The following is a 24,783-nucleotide window of genomic DNA, read 5'->3' as shown; positions in this document are numbered from 1 at the left end:
GATGATTTCACTGTAAGAGGATTCTATTTAAAAATCCAAAGACCAGAGCATGGGAAAAAAGAAAAACTTACAAATTCTTTTTATGAGTGTACCTGTGACATGCGTGCCTGTGACATCAATACTTCAATCTGAGAAAGACTATACACAAAAGAATTGTAAATAAAAGAATTTGAAGTAAAATATTTAAAAACAGAATCCCATAGTAAAAATAATACATTGCAATCCAGAGGGGTTATTCAAGGGATGCGAGCAGAGTTCAATATGAGGCTATCCATTAGTTAATATACGAATAACTAAGAAAAAAGTCACGCTTACCTGACAGCTATTGAAAAGGCCCTCATTCAATCCCTAATGAAAACACCCATTAAAACCGAATTGGGGGGCTTCCCTGGTGGCACAGAGGTTGAGAATCTGCCTGCTAATGCAGGGGTGACGGGTTTGAGCCCTGGTCTGGGAGGATCCCACATGCCGCGGAGCAGCTGGGCCCGTGAGCCACAACTACTGAGCCTGCGCGTCTGGAGCCTGTGCTCTGCAACAAGAAAGGCCGCGATAGTGAGAGGCCTGCGCACCGCGATGAAGAGTGGCCCCCGCTTGCCACAACTAGGGAAAGCCCTCGCACAGAAACGAAGACCCAACACAGCAAAAAAATAAAACATAAATAAATAAAAAGGCTGTGCTGAACTGTATGGAGGAGTTCGGGCTTTCTGAGCGTTGGCTGTCCTGGACTCCTTGGATGGCGCCTCACAATAAACGCTGCCCTTTCGGTCCTAAGCTAATGAAAAAAGAAAAAAAAACGAACTGGAAGATACTTCCTTACGGTGAAAAACATATTTTAACCCAAGAAAGAACTGATCTATTACTTTGTTAGATTTTAATTAAATTACCATTACTTACGATAAGCTCTATTCAAATACAGACGTGATTAACACTCTGAGATTCTATTTTCAAAGTCTCCTTACTGTGCACTCACAAGCATCACTAACTGAAAATTCTTAAGGTACGGAAGTTTCACCCGTTTTATCATCTAATCAAATGAATGTAAAGTGAAAGCATAAAAACAGATTATAGAGCCGCCTTTAACTAGGATGATCCTCCGTCCTGGTTGCGGGGACACTCCTAGGTTATACCCGTTTTCTTGGCAACTCAAAAATATCCCAGTTTGGACATGATACTCACAGCCACTCTATAACTCACAGAAATAGGGAAATATCTGAAAAATTTTTAAAGTAGAATTATAAATTTAAATGTTACTTACATATAAAAGATAATATTTGGAGATTGAGAATTAACTAAAATCAAGAGGTGAAGGAGAAAATGCACTGCCACATAAGCTATGTGGCAGGGTCGACAAGTATTATCTAAAATTAATCAATCTGGTAGTAGAAGTATTCTAAAATTACTTAGACTTATGGCAATAACCATCAAAAGAATCAAAATGAAAGTTAAATGGTTACTTCTGCTGAGTAAGATTTAGGAGAGTGAGGACTCAGGGAAAATTTTACTTTTCAACTGAAACCCTTCTGTACTCCTTGCATTTCCCTACCATATATGGATTTATTACAAACACATATTTAGGAAAACAGAAGAAAGTGACATGAACTCCCCTGCTCTTTGTTACCTTTGCTCTTGAAACTAGACAAAAGTGTACAAGAAAACAAATCAACATCTGTATCCGCATTCACCATAGTCCACGCGTGCCTGCCACAGCCACGTGCTGCGGGAGGTGCTGGGCCAAAGCCACCAACTAAGGCAGACGCCCCAGGACCTTACATCCTAGAGCCACAGGCCACCACAGTCCTCCCTACTTCTTGTAAAGGACTCTACACCTCGCAGGGCTCACAAGAATGAGAAAATATATGGTGGACACTGCAAAAATGCAGACAGAAAAAGGCCAACCTTGTGAGAGTTTATCACTTGATATACAAACTGTAACCTGACATTGACACTCAAATTAGGAAACCAAATGATTATAAGTAGCAGTAATATAGCTCCGTGCAGCTTAATAAGCATTCTGACACCTCATTCAATCCTTACAACTCTGACAAGTAAATTCTTTCCCTCTGCCCATTCATTCAAAAGCCGAAAAAACAGAAGCTGCGAATATTATTTACTTGGCCAGGGTCACCAAGCTAGTAAACTAGAATCTATATTTGGTCTTCTTACATATAATAGTATGTATTATTATGCTTCATACATAATATACCTTATATAATATATAATTGTTCAATATATAGGTTATTCTATTTTTTCTTTTTTTGGGGCTGTGTTGGGTCTTTGTTGCTGCGCGCAGGCTTTCTCTAATTGCGGCAAGCGGGGGCTACTCTTCGTTGCATGTGTGGGCTTCTCATTGTGGTGGTTTCTCTTGTTGCAGAGCATGGGCTCTAGGTGCGTGGGCTTCAGTAGCTGTGGTGTGCGGGCTCAGTAGTTGTGGCTTGAGGGCCCTAGAGCACAGCATAGGCTCAGTAGTTGTGGCACATGGGCTTAGTTGCTCAGCAGCATGTGGGATCTTCCCAGACCAGGGCTCGAACCCGTGTCCCCTGCATTGGCAGGCGGATTCTTCACCACTGTGCCACCAGGGAAGTCCTCTATTTCTTATTACATAGAAAATAAAGAGTAAATATACATATATATTTCTTATACTATACTACCTGTCTCTGAGTAAATCTGAGCTTAATGCTTTTTTTAAAAGTTTAATCTGCATTTGAATATCTACTGTAACTGAGGCAGACCTAAATACTTTATAAATGCTTTCACATGCCCCCACCATATTTTGGCAAAATTTAAACACAATCTTTGACAAAATAAAGCTAAGTGAAGAATACTGATAATGGCCTATAATGCTTAAGAAATATTCCCAATTTTTACAACTAGCTAAGAAATTATAAACTTATAGTTATTTCAAGATAACCCTACAGGGCCTTTCAATAAATTTACTTCAACACTGCCAGATTTACAGCTCCTTATAAGCTTTGAGACTGGGGAACGTTCAAGAGCACGAGAAGGAAGCATTAACCATCCAGAACATCTTCCCAGGGTCTGTCTTAAGCCACTTTCTCCATGTGCGCTGGGCAGTGTACCCAGTGTGGTCTCCTATAACAAGAGAGATGCAAAGCTATCTTGCTGTCAGACCCAGGTCAGCTAACCATCATACCAGTAGTTAAGATGCTAAATTAAAATTTGAAATTAACTACAAAGTTCAATAGCTCATCTCTGGAAACAAATGAAACCGAAACACAACTCTTCCGGTGGTAATTTTGCTATACTAAGCTCGGTCAGCAAAGAATAAGTTTTAATTTCATTCCACAACTACAAAAACACATCACTGTTTAACTGGCAGCCAAACAGAAAGACAGACCACCACGATAGTGGCTTCTTGTGATGGCTGCATCCCTCAGCAGCTCCTTTCCTGCAGGGGGACGCGGGGAAGGAACACTGACATCTTGCAGACAAGCCTAGACTTGTGCCTTACACACAGAAGAACGCATGACTGACTTTTTCTCGGGAATACACAATGCATATTTTCATCTAATTTTACTGAAAGCAACAAAAAAGGAAGAGCTACAGAACAGTAGTGAGAATACAGTATTGCCACAAAACTAGCGTGGGTGGTGGATCAGCACTGAGTGAAGGGGACCAACTTCTAACAGGTTTTAACCTGCAGCTGGGTTAATGAGTCCGTGGTGTGAAACATCTGCAGTGAAGTACACTGAGCACCTTGTGATGGCTGCCCCAGCCCCAAACAGCATCACGTGCCCCCTTTAAAGCACTGTTAGCTCTTAAACAGATGGGCTCGGTGATACTGGTGATACTCATGCAGGTATGTTTTGTTAATTAAGGAGCCTGACATGAAGATAGATTACACTGTGGTTTAAATAAAGGAAAACAAGTAGATGGGAAAATTCTCAGGCTAAGGGAGTGGGGGTAGGGTGGAGGAACATATATCCCAGCTTATAAGGGTGATGACAGGGGCAAGTGATGCTAGATGTAACATCAGATTCTGAACAACTGAAACTGATACAGAATCTGTCTTCCCACTGTCACTGAGAGAGAAACTAGGCCTGGTTTTCGGCTTCAAAGAATTATGTAATGCTATTAAACCTCACAGAACTCTGAGTACCCTCTTCCCCAAGTTTTTCTGGAGCCAAGTATTACTAAAAACACAGTCTTCCATAGTATAAACAACCCTTACATGGTGCAAAGCTCTTTCAAATACTTTATTTCATTAAAAGACCAATGATACAGTCCAAAAGGTCTCTGGCTCCGAAATCCTGGCAAAGTCACTTGATCTGTCTGGCTGCTTCCTTGATAAATCACTGGGCCTGAAAATTTTGATGAAGATACTAATTAATATTTCATAATCCCCATCTTCAATGACTAAATGTTTTACAAGCATATACTCACAAAACCCTCACTCACTATGAGATATACCTTTCTTACCCTCACTTCATAGCCCAGGAAACTGAGGCACAGAGGGGCTAAGGAACTTGCCCGAGGTCCCAAAGCGAGGATAATAAACTGACCTGCTGGATCCAGGTCAGACCTAGGATGCAATGACTTTCAAGCAAACTGAGTGTGAATGGTGAGGATGAAGTCTTCCTACACAGCCTGCCAATGAAACAGGTGATCAAAGGCCAAGGAGAAAAAAGACAAGAGGCCTTTTTAAAATCCCTTAAGGATTACTGATTCAAGATCTGGCATACTTCCACGAAAACAATAATGCAACACCTCTTCACAGAAAGGAGCACGCCCCTGAGAAGCATCAAGTGCTCTCCGGCTTTTTTCCTCTGCCGATTACAGATTCCCTTCCAGGGAAGCACATCTGGACTTGAAATGCTGGGCCTTTACGATCACCTCCCAGTGTGAGGTGCTATGACATTAAATTTTACATAAATAAACTGTAATTGTTTTGTGAACAACCAGAGAAAGGAGCTATTGTTTGGTGTTAGCATCGAGTATTAGGCAGCGCTCCTTATGTCTTGCCATAACTTTCAAAGGGGAACAAATTTATAATTCACTGCTACAATGCAGACCACACATCACATGAGAAATTTAGAAATCAGCTGGGATAAATGCCCCGAGAGATTTTTGAGGACAGGAACCCTTACCTTTCTGCATCTTTGCACCCTGCACTACGTGCACTGCATGAAACCTGCATATGAGCATTTCCTGGAGATTATCAACAACGGTAAAGTATTACCAAAAGAACGAAGGTGCCAAGACTAGCAGATTCCAAACCGATTTTGTACAGAAATAAAACTGCGTCTAATCATGCAACAGTTAAATACGGACCCCCGGTCCTTCTCAGAATAAAAACATGCTCTGGGTGTTGGCCGAGGACCTTTCACTTCCAAAAGGAAAAAGAGTAAACCACCACGAACTTTCTGCCTCTCTCATCCTAAACAGCTGAATCATTCACATATTCAACCGCCCAGAATTCTTCCAAGGACTGTCAATGCAGGCTCTGCTTCTTGGGAAATCCGAATTTAAGACCTTCCCTAGGAGAGCACAGAAGAATTATAGGAAATGAACGGGATTCCCAAATGACGCAGACTTAGAGGAGTTGCGTTATCCCTAATCCAACAGGAGGCCCTGGATATCACATCAATCTCCAGTGAAGGAAAGACACCAGTTTGAGAAAACGTACTCATTCCTCCCACGGATATTTATTAAACCTGTACTTGGCGCAAGGCGCACGGGCACCGGGTGGTGGAATGCGGCTGCCGCGGCCCCACCGCCAGCCTGACGCCCCCAAAAGACCGCGGGCCAGGCGCTGGGGCTGGGGGTCCGGCACCCGGCGCCTCACGCCCACACGGGTCTCCCGAGCTGCGTGGGTTCACTCGTGGCGAAATAACAAACCGGTGTGGCCGCCGCGGCGAGGGTCACGCACACCCGCGCGGCCCGTGGGACACCGCACCCGCGCTGGGGGGGGGGCCCTCCGGGGGTCATAGGGAATCCCTGGAGGGCGCATGGGGGCCCCTGGAGCGCCGTGGGGTTCCAGGGGGTGCGTTGGGAGGGCTACATGGGTTCCAGGGTATCTCTGGAGGGCAGGTGGGGGACTCCGGGGGTCCTAGGAGGTCCCTGGAGCGTGGGGGGGCCAGGGGCGTTCTGGGGATTTCAGGGGGCGCCAAGGGGCCCTAGGGGAATCTCTGGAGGGCGTGTGAGGGTTGAGGGCCCCTGGGGCGTTCTGGGGGCCCCCAAGGAAAGTGGGGGGGCCGCCGGCCAGGGACGGAGACCCCCGATCAGGGCACGCGCGGTCCGGCGCTCACCCAAAGAGCCCTCGGAGGAAGGAATGGGAGGCCTTGACTCGCTTCTCGGCCTCCGCCATCAGTTGCACCGCCTCTCGCTCCTTCCCCGCGTTGTCCATGTCGCCAGCCGAGACCGCCGCCACAACCTCCTCTACGAGTCGGACGCGCCTCCCGCGCCTCCCGCGCCTCCCGCGCCTCTCGCAGCAGCGGGCCGCGCAGCCTGTCGGGAGTTGCAGTCCAGGCCGCGCCCGGACCGTCCTCTAGCAGCTGCGGGGCGCGGAGGCGCAGCGTGCAACCTATCGGGAGTTGTAGTCCAGGCCGCACTGTGCGGCGGGAGCGAGCGAGGCGTCCACTACCATACCCAGAAGGCCGCAGAGTCCGCGGGCGTCGGGGGCCTCGAGGCGGGGGTCCTGACCCTCTGTAGGGCCCTCTGCGAAGGGGAACGTTAATCTTTTAAGGATGTGGGGAACGGAAAGGAGCCCGTGTCTTCCAGAGAAGACCGCCTCAAACTCAAGCATCACGTTGGATCAGGAGTCTGCCCAGCACGACCGTGGCCGGGGGATGGACGGGGACGCGGGGACAACGGGGTGGATGAGGACACGGCGGGTGGCAGGCTGGAAAGCTTTACTGCACGCGAATTCCGCGAGCGTGTAAGGCGGCCAGGGACGCAGCTGCAATAACCTTGCGATGCCCCGCCCACCCACCCTCCAGCTCCAGCAGGAGGAGGAACCACGTTTATCTTCAGAGCAAGGCATTTAAGAGGGAAACCGTTGCCCCAATATAAATTCAGAGTTGGGGCTTCCCTGGTGGCGCAGTGGTTAAGAATCTGCCAACCAATGCAGGGGACACGGGTTCAAGCCCTGGTCTGGGAAGATCCCACATGCTGTGGAGCATCTAAACCTGTGGACCACAACTACTGAGCCTGTGCTCTCGAGCCCGCGAGCCACAACTACTGGAGCCCCCGCGCCTAGAGCCCATGCTCCGCAACAAGAGAAGCCACCGCAATAAGAAGCCCGTGCACCACAAGGAAGAGTAGCCCCCACTAGCCGCAACTAGAGAAAGCCCGCGCGGCGCAAAGAAGACCCAACGCAGCCAAAAATAAATAAATAAATTTATTTTTTAAAAAATTCAGAGTTGTTTTTCAGTCTCTGCATATTGTAACATTCTGTCGGTCCTCCTCCTTGGTTAAAGAAGACTTGCATATATGGGATATGTGCATAGTCCTCTGTTTTTACTGACTGAATTCTTTTCAATGGATGTGAGCCATTGAGCTCTCTTATTCTTTACATAATGCTGGCCATAGTGTGGAGTGGGTCTCCTGGGACACAGTTCTGCCTGCCAGGAACTTATAATCTCCTAGGAGAAGTATCCGTAGATAGACGCTACCCTGTGCCAACGATTTCCAGGCCTGTCCTGGAAGGACAGGGGGAGTTATTTTTTAATGCAAAGTCTAGGCCATTTACATTTGGTAATGCTAAAGCAGAGGTGGTGAAGCAAATATGAAAATCGCTGCGAAATGAGAACTTGTGACAGTTTCAAACTATTAATAAATACACTGTGGGCACTGGCACACAAAATACATCTAAGCAAATGAAGCCTGAACTGAGAGAGCAAGGTAAGAAGGGCGAAACTCCTAAAAAGAAAGGTCACTAAAGCGTATGTCACAGAGTCCCTACAGTGCAGCCACTCTAGAGACGGAAGGAAGCCTCAGATCCTCAGGCAGAGTTTATTAACTTTTACTACATGCGTTATTCTAATTTCAAAAAGCTAATCTGGAGCAGTATTGGTGAAGAAGGAAGCAGGAAACTAGAGGAAGTAAACGCAGGAGTAAAGAGAAAAACTGCGAAAAGTGGACACGAGCAGTCGAGGAGCAGAGCAGTCTGTGGGGATTTGGTGAAGAGTCCAACTCGAAAACTCCAAGTGCAGCGTGAGTGTGTTGATTAAAGCAGTTCCCAAAGGATGTTCAAGAAATACTGATCCCTGAGCTCCTCGCTCTTTGTTTTGGCATCTCGTGGAGCTGGAGTCTAGGAAGTGTGCATTTAAGGAAGAACACCACTATTCTGAAGCATGCAATTCTAGATTCTCAAATCTGTAGTCAGCGGAGAAGGAGGCAGGATGGACTGCCTTCTCTAAACCAGAACTTGCAGTGATGGGTGGCAGGGGGACATCTGGACAGTTTTGATGTTTCTGGGTATTTCGCTCAGTCTCTTCTCTCTCACGGGCACTCCCAGCCTTCCCCGCCAGACCACACCCCTGTGGGAAAAAACGTCAAGCCTTCATTGTTGTGTCAAGTGCGTGTTTTCTTCTCCTGGTGGCTGGGTGAGGGGAGGTAGCAGGGCAGAGGGACAGACCTCTCAGAATAAGCACTGACCAGAGGGATGGAGGAGGGATCCTCAAAGCAGGAGGGAGGAGCTGTAGTGGACCAGGGAGGGGGTGAGGCCCTGGAGTAGATCCGAAGGAGCCGTGGCCCACACCTGTGCCAGCCAGGATGGTGGCCACTTAAATTTAGATCAGATAATATGAAATGAAATGTAAATTTCACCCCTCAGTCACGCCGCGTTTCAACCGCTGGGCAGCCACATGTAGCTAGTGGCTGCCGTTTTATCACTGTACAGAGTTCTAGTGGACAGCACTGGCCTGTGCATACCTTGCGTTTTAGCAGCTCCGGACACTTTGAAGAAAAGAGGAAGACGGCTTCAGAGCTTCTGAGAAGATGGAGCTGGGAAAGAGGAGCCTCACCCCGAACGAGACGGAACCAGGCAAAAGCTGCAGGCCTATGCCTGTGAGCAGGTCAGGTGACGGACACACAGGAGTAGATGGAATGTCGTTTCCACCCACCCACCTGAGAGGTGGCCTGCAAAGGCAGACACAGGCCCTGTGACAGCTGCAGCTCTAGGAAAGGCGGGTCAGGACGCGACCCACGTGGGAATCTAGGTGTGGTGTCTGCATGTGCTCGCAGAGGGGCTGCAGCATGGGGGTCCCGTGTGGAGCCGGTACCTGCGGGGGCAGCGGGCGCCCTTGCGGCCTGCCTCAGGGTGCCTCTGACTGCTCAGTGGCCAGGCGGCAGCTGCCAGGTACAGCTCACCTAGTGTCACCCTCTGGTTCCAAAGTCAGTAGGAAACTTCTGACGGTGACTAGCACTTAATCTTCCTGTCCCTGCTGCTCCCGACTGCCACCACCTGCAATTCTCCTGACGGTTCTCTCTGGCCTTCCAGCCTGCTCTGATTGGATGCTGCGGGAGGCAAGGGGGAGGTAATTAACCTCATGAACAGGGGAATTCATGCCCCTTTGCCTCCTGGGAGCAGCCCTCAATCAATGACTGTTAGAAGTTGGAGGATAAATACCCCTCTGGTCGGACAGCTGAGGAATGTTCTACACTCTCCCCCGAGGTGCTCAGTGGGAATGAGCCCCCGTTGCCAAAAGGAGAAGGTAGCTTGTTCGGTGCCCTGCATTGGCTTCCTTCCCCGCCCTGTCCCCACACCCCTACTGGCGCTGCCTAGTGGTGTCACCTCCCCACAAACTGCTCTCACTAGAATCCTTGTCTCGAGGTCTGCTTCTGGGAGGACACCAGCCTGGACAGGGAGAGTGTGCGCTGAGGACCAGTAGGTGCGTTCCGGCTCCCATGCTCATTGCAAGTTCATCAGCCGAGCTTCTCACCTGTGGGTCACTGCAGACGCAGGGCTCTGGTTCCCACTTCCAACGTGGTATAAAACCACAACAGCCATTTGTCACTGGCATCCCCCGTGGTCGAGGCGCTGCCTGGGATGCCTGGCGTCTCACTCAGGGTCTCTCAGTGAGGGTGTAGCTGGAGCTGGGGTTGACTCTTCCCACTCTCCTGGTGCCGGGGGTGGGAAGACTCATGTGGCCCCTCGCAGGCTCTCTCTGGACTCACGTGGCGGCCAAAGAACCAAAGGTGCTGGGGGCCGGCACCCAGGCAGCAGCCCCGTCACCTTTAACCTAGTCTCCAAAGTTTCCAGGCATCACTTACGTTTCCCGGAAGGAAATCACTCACCTGTGTTCAAGGGGAGGGTCTCAAAGGCTTTGCAGACATGTTGAAACCTCCACAGTTAGGTTCCAGGGAGCCAGTCCCCACCCTGGTCCACTCTGGTTGTGCTGACAAAGCTGGGAACCAGGAGCCCCCAAGCTGGGAGCCACCCTTTCCTCCAAGGGCCCTGGAGCCCTGAGAGGCTCTGCCCCGTCTTCAGCTGCCTCCTCCAAGGACATCTCGGCCTCGCTTCCATCTGCAGCATGAGTGGCTCAGAGGCAGCCAGTCAAAGCCAGGCCCCATCCACTGCTCCCCTTTAGAAAGAGGGAAAAAGGAAGCCATTCCAGAAGGCCCTTCATCCAAAAGCATCAAAGTAACGAATTCAGGACAAGGAATATTCTCCATTCTTGTTGATGAGGTTGGGCTTCTGTACTTTTTGCAGCATTAAGGACAGAATTTAATTACTTTATTTCCAGTGGTTCTTTTCATTTTCCTCAAGGACTTGCAAAACGCAAGAGCAATTGAATGGGGAGCTTCAGAGGAATCATTGGATCTGTGTTTTTTATTACAATTGTTTTTACTTTTCGAAACAACATTTGGGTATGTGTATGTTTGAGACATTTCACACCGTGTCAGAATTTCTAGAAATATTCCCAAAGGCAGCTTTGTTAATATTATTTAACATTTCCTTAAGAAATTATTTTATAAAATTTAGAACAAAGCATTAGAAAAGGTAAAATTAATTTAATACACAATATCTGTTATAGGAAACATAGAAAATCTTAAGGTAAAATAAATACTCATGAAAAAATAGTATTGTTGTTAATGTTATTCTTCTAATTAATCTATTTGAAACTCTAAAACGTGTTTCGAAATTAACTTGACGCATTTAAATATGGCAAATGGGCATAAAAACAAAGATGACACAATTTTTATTCATATGATATGTTCAAAGACCTCTCTTTTCTCTCGGCTTCTTTTCAAAGTTATGGTTCTGAGCTACAGGGAAAAACTAGTTTATTTCCTGGACTGTTCTGATATCCTTTCACATTATTTTTTAGATGGAATTTGTTTATTTTAATATTTATTTATTTATTTATTTATTTGGCTGCACTGAGTCTTAGTTCCCTGACCAGGGATTGAACCCGTGACCCCTGCGTTGGGAGTGCAGTCTTAACCACTGGACCACCAGGGAAGTCCCTCCTTTCACATTATCATTTAATGCTACAATAAAGGAAATTTTAGGAAAAAAATGTTCACCCATATTTCTACCTACCTGAGACTTCCTTTTTCACAAATATGTTTTCCTATCAAATCTTTATCTTTTACACTGCTGTATTTAAAATGGATGACCAACAAGGACCTACCGTATAGCACAGGGACCTCTGTTCGATATTATGTAACAACCTAAATGGGAAAATATATAACTAAGTCACTTTGCTGTACCCCTGAAACTATCACAACATTATTACTCAACTATACTCTAATATAAGAGTTAAAATAAAATAAATATTTAAAATCTTTATCTTTTAAACCTACAAATATGCAGGAATTATTAGGGTATATATTTGTATTTTGTTTAGGAAAGAAGTATTTTGTACGTTGCTACAAGTCTTTGTAATTGATTGCTCATGGGTAATAGTTCACTGCACTGAATTTAACATATCCGTTCCCCATTGTGTCCTATTTGGGTTTTGTCCCATTTGGCTATTACCAAAACGCTCAGGGCCATCCCAAAATGCAAGAAGGGTTTTCCCAGCAGCGGTCACATGGACTCAGCTTCTCTAGGGTGTAGTGCCGACCGCTCTTCACACTCCGCCCCTCTGTACTGGTGACATCGGGAAACACTGGTGATGTTTGTTGTCCACGGATTCTGTGCCTGCAACTGTGCCTATTCCCTAACATTTACTTGTAACCAAAATCAACACCCAGGGCACTTTTGCGGTCATTTGCAGACGTGTGCAGAGCAGGAGATATTGGCGTGCTCGATGCACACGAGGATGAGTCCACACGCTGGTCTCATGTTGTAAATGACTGTCCTTCTCGTAGTCTATTTAGTGCCACGTTTTTCACATTTTGTACTTTCTGTTGGCGATTTTGCTATTTAAACCGGCCCCCGAGCATGGCGCTGAAGTGCTATCTAGCGTCCTCAGGGGAGAAGGCGGGCCATGCCCTCCAGAGGAAACACGTCTGTTGGATAAGCTTTGTTGAGGCACGAGTTACAGGGCTGTTGGCTGTGAGTCCCTGTTAATGCGTCAACGAGATGTCAAATAAAACGATATATTTCATATACAAGATGGTGACATACTGATGGGTGACCAGACACTCACGGGAAGCAAACCTGTGTTACCCTGGGATGGCGATGGTTCGGTCTTTGTTAATTTAGGGATTTGTGCTGACTTTACAGAACGGAACTACCTCGAATGTTGAGAATCGACTACATTAGGAGGGTATCTGGTAAAGACAATGAAATGAAGTCAGATCAGGGAATCTCTCTTTCCCACTCCTTAAAAGAAATGGATAAAGTAAAAATCTAGCAACTCTTCCTGAGAATTAAGACAGAGAAATCTCCCCGTGTCAGATCACATTGCCCCCAGCTCCACTCACCACCCATCTATGAGATGTCTGTCCTGTGGTGCTGACCTGTACGGACTCCATCAATGGGGCCCTGACCTCTGACTTCCTGTTGTATCTGGCCAAAAATGTGCCCAACCTGTGGTAGAGGGCAGAAGGTAAGGGACACCCCCTGACCAGGTGGCCAGCTGAGGCTCCCCTCATCCCGTAGCAAATGATGGCCCTATGCCCTGGGCTCCCTTGCCCCTGCAGCATTGTAGATAACCCCATAAATAAGCCCTCCTATTGCTAGTGTATCCTATTTACTACCGGGACCCTGACAGACACACTCCCCAGCTCATTGTCTGAAGACGGTGAAACCTTGAAACCCAGACCAGAAAAGGTCAGTGTGAGAAAGGACAATTTTAGGCCAGTCTCACTTAGGAACATGAACACAAAAATTTTAAACAAACATTAGCTAACACACCATGCAAAAAAAATCTTGATGGTTATGGACGTAAATGTGAAATGCTAAACTTTAAAACTTTAAGAAGTTTTAAGTGGAAATACAGGAAAGAAGCTTTATGACCTTGATTTCCTAGATAGACATCAAAACTGCAAACCGTAAGAGAAAAGATCGATACATTCACTCCCTTAAGATTAACGATTTATTTTCACCAACTTTGACTCCAACGAAAAGACAAAACCACAACCCAGAAAAAGATATCTGCAGCACATTTGCCCTCAGATAATTATTATTAAGGGTAAAGAAATTCTACAAATCAATGGAAGACCAACAACCAAATAGAAAACATGGGCAAAGGACTTGAAGGACTGAAGGTTGCAGCAAAGTCTGGGTCCTCTTCAGCTCTTGCTGCTCATTGCCTCAGGACAGTGGTTTGTTCACAGAAAACCAGAAAGACAGCAGGGAAGCAGCCAGAGGCCTGCAGGGCCTGGGTGCCTTTTCTTTGCTTTCAGGACGGGGCCTGATGGCTGTTTAAGTGGAGTAGCCTGTTAGGAACTGGTAAACCAACATTGCAGGATTATGGACACCGTCTGCAGAAAAGCAACGTGACAAAGGACAACGGCGTGTGACAAACCCACCACCCTCGGTCCCCACGTAGAAGTCCCATGGAGACAGAATGCCAGCCCCTGTGACCTTCTGAGTCCCATGGTTTCTCAGGCGTCCTAGTCTGGAAAAAGCAGACGTCCGCTGGGCCTTTGGAGGTGGTGTGAGCTCCAAGCCATCTGGAGCTCCGCCTCGTCACGGCTGGCTTTCTGCTGCTGGCCTGCTCCCCGGGACCAGCAGGGCTCCCCAGCCAGGGTCAGCCACGTCCTTCTGCTACAGCGCAGGGATCAGGGCTGCCGCTGGCGGCTGGCAGTGTCCCCTGCAGCCTCCGCCGGGGGCGTGCGGGGCAGCCACCCCTCCATCCCGGGGCTGCTCCTTGCTGGGCTCTCTTTGAAGGGTTTCTGGTGGCAGGGTGAGCCTCAAATAGATTGGCATCCTGCCTGGGTTACATCCAGGTCAGCAGCCAGGCCGGATCAGGACTATTTAGGGGAAAAGGAGGAGCTTATCAAACACAAACACAAACAAAACAAAACGGAAAGACAGTGGAGAGAAGAGCCCAGAGGAAGCCAGCCTGCGGTTTGCAAGGGCTCAGTTGTTCCCGCAGATAGAGGAGAAGAGGCTTGGGAGCAGACGCAGGTCCCTAAGAGAGCGTGACACTGTCCCGTGTCCCAGGCCCAGGCCGGCAGTGGCAGAGGGATGGAGGGAGGGAATGGCCGGAAGCCCAGGGCCAGTCCACCTGCCTCACCTCCTCCTTCTTATTAAAACAGCTGAAGCCCTGCCCCAGGCACTTCTGTACCTTTTATCATTTAACTTTCACAGTCAGCTTCCTATGACACCGATTTTACAGGCCCGGAAAGAGACTCAGGAGGTAAAGCAATGGCCGAGCCACAGTGGCGAGGCTGCCCCACCTCGGCCCCTGCTGGGCAGCGGCCCCCTTCACAGCAGCCCAGGACACACAGTGAGACCAGACTGACCACTGACCAGCCCGGATGTCTGGACCCAGCCTGGCTGGGCAGGGGATGCTCTACCTGGCTACCTGTCCTGGAGCATGCCGGCCACCCTAGGGCATGGGTTCCCACCTGCTACATGACCTCCAGGTCCCCCCACACTTTGGGGAGCAATGCCACCCCACTTCAGATGTCTAGTCAGAGCATAACATGACGAGCAGAGGTTTGGACCAGGGTGATCTGTGCAGGCCATGGGAACTTCATGGGACGAGGGCAGCAGGGGTGGGGGACACAGCAATGACCAAGGTAGGACCAGGGAGTGGGTTAAAAGCCACAGCCAGGAAACTCCTGTCTCCAGACCCCAGCCTCACAAGCAGAGCCTTTCTGCTGAGTGCTAAGGCAGTTTCATTTCCTGCTTATTTGCCCCTGGGAGCAGCTGATAAAGAAATCCCAAGCCTGGTTGGCAACAGCAAAACCAGGAAGTTGTGCAGCTCACAGAGGGGCCCCCCTTGGATCCCTGCTACCTGACCCACACACAACCAGCCAAGGGCTCACCTGAGATGAATCCCATCCTCTTGCCCCCGTGACTGGTGCAGCCATGGCTCTGCTACCAGGTTCAGCCTGTGAGTCAGGAGGTCAGGTTTGTTGGACTCTGGGGAAAGATGCTTCCTCTTTCTTAAGAACCAACTATTGTCTTCCTCTGGGTGGCGTGGCAGCAGACGAGAAGGTAGCCTGGGTCCAGGCAGGTGGAAGGGGCCAAGGTGCAGACCTCACTCTTCTCATCCTTGCCCCCGCAAGGCTCTGCAGGGGCAGCCCTTTTCCACTCAGTGGCCCGGGTACCAGTCAGGAAAAGGGGTGGTGGCAGGAGGGGGACTCCAGTCTGAGTGTCTGTTCCACAGGGAGCTCTGTGCTTATTCCTGCACACCCTTCATCCATCTATCCATCCACCTGTCCACTCACTCATTCATCCATCCATCCATCCATTCATCCATCCATCCCTCCATCCACCCAACTGTCCATCCATCCTACTATCCATCCATCTGTCCATTCATCCACCTGTCCTTCCATCCACCTGTCCACTTACTCATTCATGCATTTGTCCATGCATCCGTCCATCCATCTGTTCATCCATCCATCTGTCCTTCCATCCACCTCTCCACCCACCCACTCATCCGTCCATCCAAACTGCTCTTTTGAGGTATAATTGACATACAATGAACTCACATAGTTAAACTCACACTTTGATGAGCTTTGACATACGACTCTCCCATGAGATCGTCTGTACAATCCATAAAAATCTACCCCCCCAAAGATTCCTCATGCCCCTTTGCGTTCCCTCCTTCCCACCCCTTGTTCCATGGACATACACAGGCCCCATATTTGCTATGGTTCCATGCTATAACCAGGCCATATTTTCCCCTTCTTCTATTGACAAGAACAGGGTTCCCATTTTTCACTTTTCATGAACATACCCAACAAGTGTACCCTTATTCCATGGAAATAGTCAGGCTCCCTATTTTCCTCTTACCCCTTGGCTGTAACCAAGCAGCATATTTTCCTATTATTCCATGGAAATAAATACGTCCTCTATTTTCCCCTTGTTCTGTGGACATGATTGGGCCAGATACGGAGCCAGGGCCTCTAGCGCCCTGTTAGTTATTTCATGGACATAACCAAGTTCCCTATTGTGGGATAATAGAAAATATACATACTGGTGTCTGCCCCTGGTTCCTGGCACAGGGCTCCTTGAACCCGTAACTTCCTGGGTGACGGGGGTGTCTTCTGTTCTAACGATGTGACTCTGGGTGGTTTCTGGATGGAAGCTGGTCACCAGAAAGATCAGGCCATGACTGGAAGCTTGGGATTTTTAGCCCTACCTCTGCTTTCTTTTGAGAAGGGAGAAGGGCTGAGGAGTTCGGTCATGCCTACATGACGAAGCTGCCATGAAATCCCGGAAGTATGGGATACAGACACTATCGGGGTTGGTGCACACAAGGAGGTGCTGGGACAGTGGCGCCCGGGCGGGGCGTGGAAGCTCCGTGCCCCTCTGCACACACCTGCCCTACGTGTCTCTTGCATCTGGATGGTGTCTGTATCCTTTAACATATCCTTTTATAATAAACTGGTAAACCTACGTAAATGGTTCCCTGAGCTCTGTAAGCCTCACTAGCAAATTAATCAAACCCGAGGAGGGGGTCATGGTGACCTCCGATCTCCAGCCGGTCGGTCAGAAGCACAGGTGACGACCTGGACTTGCGGTTGTCCTAGAAGTGTGGGGCGGGAGGCATCTTGCAGGCCTGAACCCTTACCCTGTGGGGTCTGATGCCGTCTCCAGGTAGATGGTGTCGGAATGGAGTTGAATTGCAGGACATCCAGCCAGTGTCACAGGGAGTTGCTTATTGTGGGGAAAACACCCACCTATTTGGGAACCAGAAGTGTCAGAAGGTGTGTTTAGTGGGAGTAATAAAGGAGGTTCATGGGAAACAAAGACATAGTCGGGGAGAAATGGGTTTCTCCTACACAGGTGGAAAGCTGAGTTTTTCCTTTATACCGTTTTTCCCCTTTCCCGTAGAAACGCCCAGAGACCCTCCTTTTCCTAACCCCATGGGTATGCCCAGGTTCCCTGTTTGCCCTGTTGATGGATGTGATCAGGCCACTTCCTCTGACTTCATGGACTTGCCCAGGCCGTGGGTTCCCCCGTATTCCCCGGACATAGCCGTGTCTTCTCTTTTCTTCTCACTGCTGGACACCAAGGGCTCCACTGTCCCATGACTCCACGAAGCAATCAGGCCTCATACTCTCCCTTTCTATGGATTTTATCAGTCTCAATATTTTTCTCTTAATTTGTGGACAGAGGCCCCTATTCCCACCGTGTTTCATGGACATGACAGGTCCACGGTTTCCCTTTATTTTATGGACATTAAGTTGCTGCCTTCCCCTGCAGCGTGTTCTAGCTATTTCCCCTTATTCCATGATCTTAACCAAGCCCCTGTTTCCCCTTCTACCGTGGACATGACCAAGGCCCCAGTCTCCCCCTCAACTATGGAAACACTCCGTCCTCTGTATTTTCCCTCTGATTCATGGACGCGGCACTGCTGCCGGATTCATCTTTGCCCCATGGATGTCATCCAGCCGCTGTTCTTCCCTTTCCACGGACGGGACCAGGATGCCATTTCCCCCTTAGTCCGTGATCATGCCCTGCTGCCTCCTTACTCCTGGGGAGAACCGTAGCCCTGCTTTTTCCTCATTCCACAGGCATGACTGGGACTCCTACTTCTCCCTTAGGTATAGAACTGATGGGGCGTCCTATTTCCTCCCATTTCCTCCTGTTTCCTCGGATGTGTTCATTCCCCTTCTCCCTTTCCTGGGACGTGACCAGGGCCCCTGTCCTCCCCTTGTTCCATGGATATAAGCAGCCTCCGATTTTCCCCTAGTCATAGTGTGATAGGCTAAATAACGTCCCTCCACAAGATATTCACATCCTAACCCCAGGAACCTGTGAACATAATCTTAAATGGTAAAGAAGGACTTTGCAGAAGCGATGAAGTTCCAGATCTTGAGGTAGGCAGACATCCTGGATTCTCCAGTCAGGCTCTGAGTATCTCCCCTCTATCCTCACTAAGAGGGAGGCAGACAGGAGCAGGGAGGCCACGTGACCACAGGGGCAGAGATGTGCGTGATGAGGCCACGAGCCAAGGACGCTGGCAGCCCCCAGAAGCTGGAGGAGCCAGGGAACAGATTCTCCCCTGAAGCCTCTGGGGGAGGACAGGCCCCGCCGGCACCTTGATTCTGGTCCAGTGAAAATGACTTCAAACTTCTGGCCTCCAGAACTGCAAGAGAATACACTTCTATAGTTTTTTTGGTGTTGTTGTTTCTATTTTTTATTTTCTTTGCGGTACGCGGGCCTCTAACCGCCGCGGCCTCTCCCGTTGCGGAGCACAGGCTCCGGACGCGCAGGCCAGCGGCCATGGCTCACGGGCCTAGCCGCTCTGCGGCACGTGGGATCCTCCCGGACCGGGGCACGAACCCGCATCCCCTGCATCGGCAGGCGGACCCCCAACCACTGCGCCACCAGGGAAGCCCAATAATTTTAAGGCATCAAGTTGGTGGCGCTGTGTTATAGTAGGCACAGAAACGAATACACATGACCCTGTGCTCTCAATTTTCTTCTTATACCATGGGCGCTTCAGTGGGTAGAAGTGTGTTACCCCCCAAATATATGGCCATGTCCTGACCCCTAATACCTGTGAACGGGAACTGACTTGGATACAGAGTCTTTACAGATCTAATGAAGTGAAGGATGTTAAGATGAGATTATATAAGACTGATGTTCTTTTTTTAATATATATAAAATTTATTTATTTATTTATGGCTGCATTGGGTCTTCATTGCTGCGTGGGCTTTCTCTAGTTGTGGCGAGCGGGGGCTACCCTTCGTTGCGGTGCGTGAGCTTCTCATTGCAGTGGCTTCTCTCATTGCGGAGCACAGGCTCCAGGTGCGTGGGCTTCAGTAGTTGTGGCAGGCAGGCTCAGTCGTTGTGGCTCACGGGCTCTAGAGCGCGGGCTCCGTAGTTGTGGCACGCAGGCTTGGTTGCTCCGTGGCAGGTGGGATCTTCCCGGACCAAGGCTCGAACCTGTGTCCCCTGCATTGGCAGGTGGATTCTTAACCACTGTGCCACCAGGGAAGTCCCAAGACTGATGTTCTTATAGGAGAAAGATGAGACAGATTTGAGACCAAGGGAGGCAGGGGAAGCCATGTGAAGAGGGAGGCACGGATTGGAGTGACACTGCCACGAGCCCAAGGACTCCGGGAGTGACACGACAAGGCTTCTTTTAGTTTTATTCTACAGACATAGCCAGGGTCTATATTTTCCTCTCATTCCATGGAAATCACCAGAGTCCCATTTTCTCTTATTATGCTATTAATCTACAGACTTTATCCACGTTTCATCAATTGTCCCACTAATGTTCTTTTTCTGGAGCAGAACCCCATTCAGGATCCCACCTTAATGAGTGTCTTAAAAATAGGGAGCTCTTACAGACTTCTGGGTGCAGGTGATGGGGTTCAGGACATGCTACCCCCAAATATGGCACCTTGGCTTATGGACCGTCTTAAGCTGGAGGAGTCTGAAAAAGTGGCAGAAGCAGGAAGGTCACTCTGACCTCCCACTGACCCTCCTCCCTGAAGCAGGAGATAAATGTCCCAAGTGAAAGGTCCCCTCTCTGCACAGGAAGATGGAGGATGTCCTGGTAACCAGAGACGGGAAGGCAGGGCCAAGGAGGCTGCTTAAACTAACTTGTTACCCCTTCACCACTGGGCACCCCGAGCCCAACCCCTTTGTCTCGGCAACTCCACAGATTTATTGTGTCCCTGTCTACAAAGTATGAAAGCTCCCTGTTCTGGTCACTTCTCTGGGTCTTCATTCTCTTGTGAAGTCTCCCACGTACATGTCAAAGCCAGTCAAGTTTGTATACTTGTCTCCTGTTCATCTGCCTTCTGTCAGTTTAAGTCTTAGGCTCAGCCAGAGACCCAAAGAGGGGAGAGGACATTTCCCTTCCCTATATGGGCAACACCTAACCTTCAGGGATCTGCAGGATTCTTCTCTGAATAAGGCTCACAGCTCATTCTTCCCTCACAGAGAGGCTGGGGTTACCTCACAAAGCTCCGCTGGGGTCACACCAAGATGGTAAGAGCTAGTGCTGGGGTGCAGGCACGGTGGGATCCAGCAGGCTGAACTCTGTGGCGAGTGGGTGGCAGAGATCCAGTGTCTAGAGGAAGTACAGAATAGTGGATGGCCGGGCTGGACGGCTGGAACCCACTGTAGGTAATGTGGAATGTATCCTGTTCAGTGTCCCTGATTCCTTGCAGCCCAGTTCAAACATTACCTTCTCCATGGCCTTCCCCGAGTCCCACAAATGGGCCTTCTCTGTCTGATACACAAGCTCTTCTTGCCTGTGGGGTCTGTTCTGGGGGCTTTTGTCCTCACTGGGTGTGAAGGTAATGAGAGGGTCTTGCCAGCCTTGGTGGGTGTTTAGAAATCACACTTGCCTCAATCACTGAAGAACCCAAGGGGCAAGAAAGGTGAACGAGCTGACGGCAGGTTGGGCAGCTGCGCGGGAAGACTTCCCCGGCGGGTCCTCCGGTCAAGTCATGGGCAGGACCTGAAGGAAGGGGTTGGGGCCTCAGTCTCTGTTTTATGGCAGGCGGGCATCTCCTGGGGAAGCCTGCGTGGCGACGGCTGCGGGGAGAGAGGGTGAGTGGACGAGGCTGGCACCTTTCTACCTGGAAGGCCCGGTGGAGAGGAGGCTTCTGAGGCCACAGAGATGGGAGCTGGACCCTGGGGGAACCCTCTGCTGCTGCTGGCGGCCCTGGCCCTGGTGGCCAGGCTGGGTCAATTGCAACAGTGGAGCGGCTTCCAGGAGTCCACGAGCCCAAAGAACGTGAACTCCACCGTCGCCTTCTTCATGGAGACGTACAACAACAACAGCGATGACTCCTACCTGTTCCGCGTGGACCAGCTTCTCCGAAGCCAGGTGCAGGTGAGAGCGGGTGAGCAGGGCCTCGTGGGCACAGGTGTGCCTCCCAGAGAGGACCAGGGGGCGCCTTCCTGGAGCAGGGTCGTTCAGACCCAGAGCCGCCTGAGCACCGAGGTTACTTTCATTTGAACGGAAATGTCCCCGAGCTCCTCAGCTGCTCTTCCGAGGGAAGAATCGCTTTCATTCAGAAATTTGCCAGAAGGACAGCAAAGGAGGATGGTCTCGTCTCCTTTATTATTCCTCTCGTTTGGCAAAACTTAAGTGTTCTCTGTATGTTCCCCTCAGCGATAGTTTTTCCATGTCCAGGGTTGTAAACTCTGAGTCTCGATGTTCTAGCGTGTCCTTCAGGAAGCTGGAATGACACAGAGGACCTCTAGCAGGGTCCTATAGGAACCTGGAGGTACACGTCCTCTCTCATTTTGTTTTACATATAAAGTTTCTCTGAAATACATCAATTGAAGGATAACAGAGGAAAGAAAAGTTGTTGAAAAAACACTTTTGTTGGTCCAACCTGCCCTCAAGGTTAGATAGTAAACTATATGAGTTAGGAAAGAGGCGATAATGCATCTTTGTTCAATTAACTGGATTTGGAAAAAAAAACTGACTAGGAGAAAAGGGTTCTGGCCAGAGAGAGGGACGACAGGAACACAGAAACCAGCCACGGTGGGGCAGGGTAGGCGGGCAGTGCTAGTGTGACACTAAGGGGTCTCACAGGGCGTGGACAGCAGTCTGTCTGCCTGAGTCACACACTCTTGCTGCAAGACGGCGGCTCGCGGCGCCAAGGACATTGAGGTGACATGGCCACAAGGTGGCGGCCATCCACCAAATTCTGCCCAAGTTGGCATTTTCTCCCCCATCAGTCTTTGGGGTGAAGCTGGAACCCAAGGAGGCCAGTCATGTGGAGTTGGTCCGTTGTCACTAACAGTTAACAGAAATCATTGTTTATAAGCAAACTTTTGATGTCATACAGCTGGATCAGTGGACAGAGCGAGTGCACCCCTGGGTAGCTGGGTGACGATCGCCTGCTGCCACGTGATTGTGTCTGTCTGTACCTCACAGAGGGCAGGGAGGGGATGCGGTGGCCGTCTCTGCTGGGCTCCTGGTCCCCCTTCTGGGTTTGACACCCAGCTCCTCCTGATCGTGGAGTCTTGGTCAAGCACCATCCATACTCTCCAGGCCTCAGTTTCCTGACCTGCAAAGTGGGCAGAATAAGAGTGAAGCGGCACCTGTGAGAACATTTGTATCATCATGATTATTCCTATTATTATTTAACTAACGAGCCTAAGACTGAATAAGAAAACACTGTGCACTCTGAAATGTTAGTTAACTTTGCCACCAGTGTTTTAATTTCTTCACGCATGCGGGGTGTGCTGAGGGTCAGTGTGAAACCTCTGGGCACCAGCCCTGCAAGCTGGATACAGCCGTCCTTCGATGGAGAGCCAGAAGCCCTGCATCCTGAGGTCCTTCCAGTGGCTGCTGGGACCAGGGCGGTGGTCCTGCCCCAGGCCCCCTCCCCTGCTGCTCTGCCCTGAGGTTTTCTGGGGGGCTGTCCTCCCGGGGGCCACCCCAGAGAGTGCCCAGCCTTCTCACTGGTTTGACCACTGACTTTGGGACAAGGCAGCGGGGAGGGAGGAAGAGGACAGAGGCAGAGCCCAGGGAACTAATGAGGCTCCATCCATGCATTTTGAGGACCCTTCTGCAGACTAGGGGGTACGATGGGGCCAAGCTGCCTCCCTGGTCCCAAGGATGCGAGGGAGACAGGTGAGAAGCCACCTGTGGCTGCAGCAGTGGAGCCGGTGCAGAGCAGGGACCGGGCTCTGCACATGCTGGGCGCTGACCGGGGACCACTGAGCATCCTCCAGCAAGGAGAGGAGGGAATGGGGACAGAGGCTCCTGGGACTTCACTCTACAACCCAGCTCCTCCTGGGGAGCATCAGCAATGCTTGGAGTCAAAACTAACAGCCCTTTGGGACTTCCCTGGTTGTCGGTAGGTAAGACTCTGCGCTCCCAATGCAGGGGTCCCAGGTTCAATCCCTGGTCAGGGAACTAGATCCCGTGTGCATACCGCAACTGAGTCCACATGACACAACTAAAGATCCCATCTGCCACAACTAAGACCTGGCGCAGCCAAAATAAATATTTCAAAAACAAACAAACAAATCTAATAGCCTTTGTTTCTTGGTACCTGACGACAGGCGTGGAATACCTAGTCACCGTGAAAATTAGCCGGACCAAGTGCAAGAGGAACAGCACGAACAACTCCTGGTGACCCATTCAGAGCAAGAAGAAGCTGCAGAAGGCGTGTGCCGGAAGCTGTCTGAGAAGGCGCTCCGGTCAAGGGGGGAATAAACGTTTTACAAGGAAACATGGACAGGATGTCAGAAGCTCTGGCAGCCGTGTGGCTGGGACAGAGTGAGGACGCAGCCCCAGGGCTGCCTGATGCCACCGGTGGTGCCTGGGGCTGGGAGAGGGGGAAGGGAAGCCCTCTGACTGGGTGTCTCCCCACCCTGCACTGGCACAGCCCTGGCACCAGGCCTCACGGCTGCTGGACACCTCACCAACCTGACACACTCCCAGACCCTTAGATGGAAGCGGCTTTACCTTCCTCAGGGACCTTGTTCTGTCTGGGCTGCACCGCTGGGTCCATGTGGGTTGTCCAGTCACCTCCTTGCCTTCCAACGTATGTCCTCCTTCTGGTCCCTCCTAGCAGCACCTCCTGCAAGCTGGCAGGTGCAGGAGGACTGGGCGGGGGGGCCCAGGGTGACATTCCTGTGCCGGCTTGGCTGACCCTCTCACCCCCAGCATGTGCCAGTGAGTAGATCTGGCCTTGCCCACGTGTCAGCCCGGGTCCAGACTCCCCAGGCAGGGGCTGGTGGTGGAGGCAGGAATTTTTGTTGCCTTCAAAAAAAATATTTCCCTGAAAGCTGATTGTCCGTTTTCTTTCTCCTTCCACAGAGTTTCATTTGTGATTTTCTGGTATATACTGTGCCCTGGATGAACCATTACCAGCTGTGGAACAACTCCTGTCTGGATGCCTAGGTGCATATGTGCAAAGGTCCTTGAAGAAACGCTGGACGGTCGTGCTGTGTGCTTTGCATTGTAGAATCTGAAAGGCCCTTGAATCCCTCATCAGGATCTCGGAACACGCTCACACGTGCATGCACACTCACAGCCACCCAAACCTCACACGTGTGCACTCACACACTCATGCCCACAGTCAATGGTCTTTAGGCAGCCGATGTGGTTGGAGCAGAAGGTTGTTAGTCCTTTGGGGGAAGCTCATCACTTAGTTTCTACCTCCAGCCCACATCTCTGAGGCTTTTCACGAGTCAGGTACATCTTGACTCTGGCCTGAGCTTGGAGAGCCCAGGTTCTGTCCCACGCACGTACAACTCTGTGACTGACACCTGTCTTTGTGAGTGTGTCAGGGGTCCCCACGCCCACCCTC

The 24,783-nt window shown here is 50.1% G+C and overlaps 2 protein-coding genes across 4 annotated transcripts in view; one reads left to right on the top strand and one right to left on the bottom strand.

Moving 5' to 3' along the window:
• Positions 1–7,317, bottom strand: part of NAPB (NSF attachment protein beta) — a 40,904-nt gene extending 33,587 nt beyond the window's left edge. For 2 of the 3 annotated variants that reach the window (XM_060031277.1, XM_060031278.1), the window contains exon 1: positions 6,267–7,317. In XM_060031277.1, coding sequence (XP_059887260.1) covers positions 6,267–6,364 — 98 coding nt within the window. In that variant the 5' untranslated portion in view covers positions 6,365–7,317. The remainder of the gene's footprint in view (positions 1–6,266) is intronic. The other variant, XM_060031279.1, reaches the window with a different exon arrangement.
• Positions 7,318–21,122: 13,805 nt separating this feature from the next.
• Positions 21,123–24,374, top strand: CSTL1 (cystatin like 1). The gene is given in 3 exon segments (XM_060032931.1): positions 21,123–21,348; positions 23,531–23,636; positions 24,293–24,374. Coding segments are annotated over 3 exon segments (414 nt in total).
• The last annotated feature ends 409 nt before the right edge of the window (positions 24,375–24,783 follow it).

This window comes from Delphinus delphis, chromosome 15 (assembly GCF_949987515.2).
Source record: "Delphinus delphis chromosome 15, mDelDel1.2, whole genome shotgun sequence".
Taxonomy (NCBI): domain Eukaryota; kingdom Metazoa; phylum Chordata; class Mammalia; order Artiodactyla; family Delphinidae; genus Delphinus; species Delphinus delphis.
Note: the sequence above shows the minus strand (reverse complement) of the source record. Positions and strands in the feature narration are given on the sequence as shown.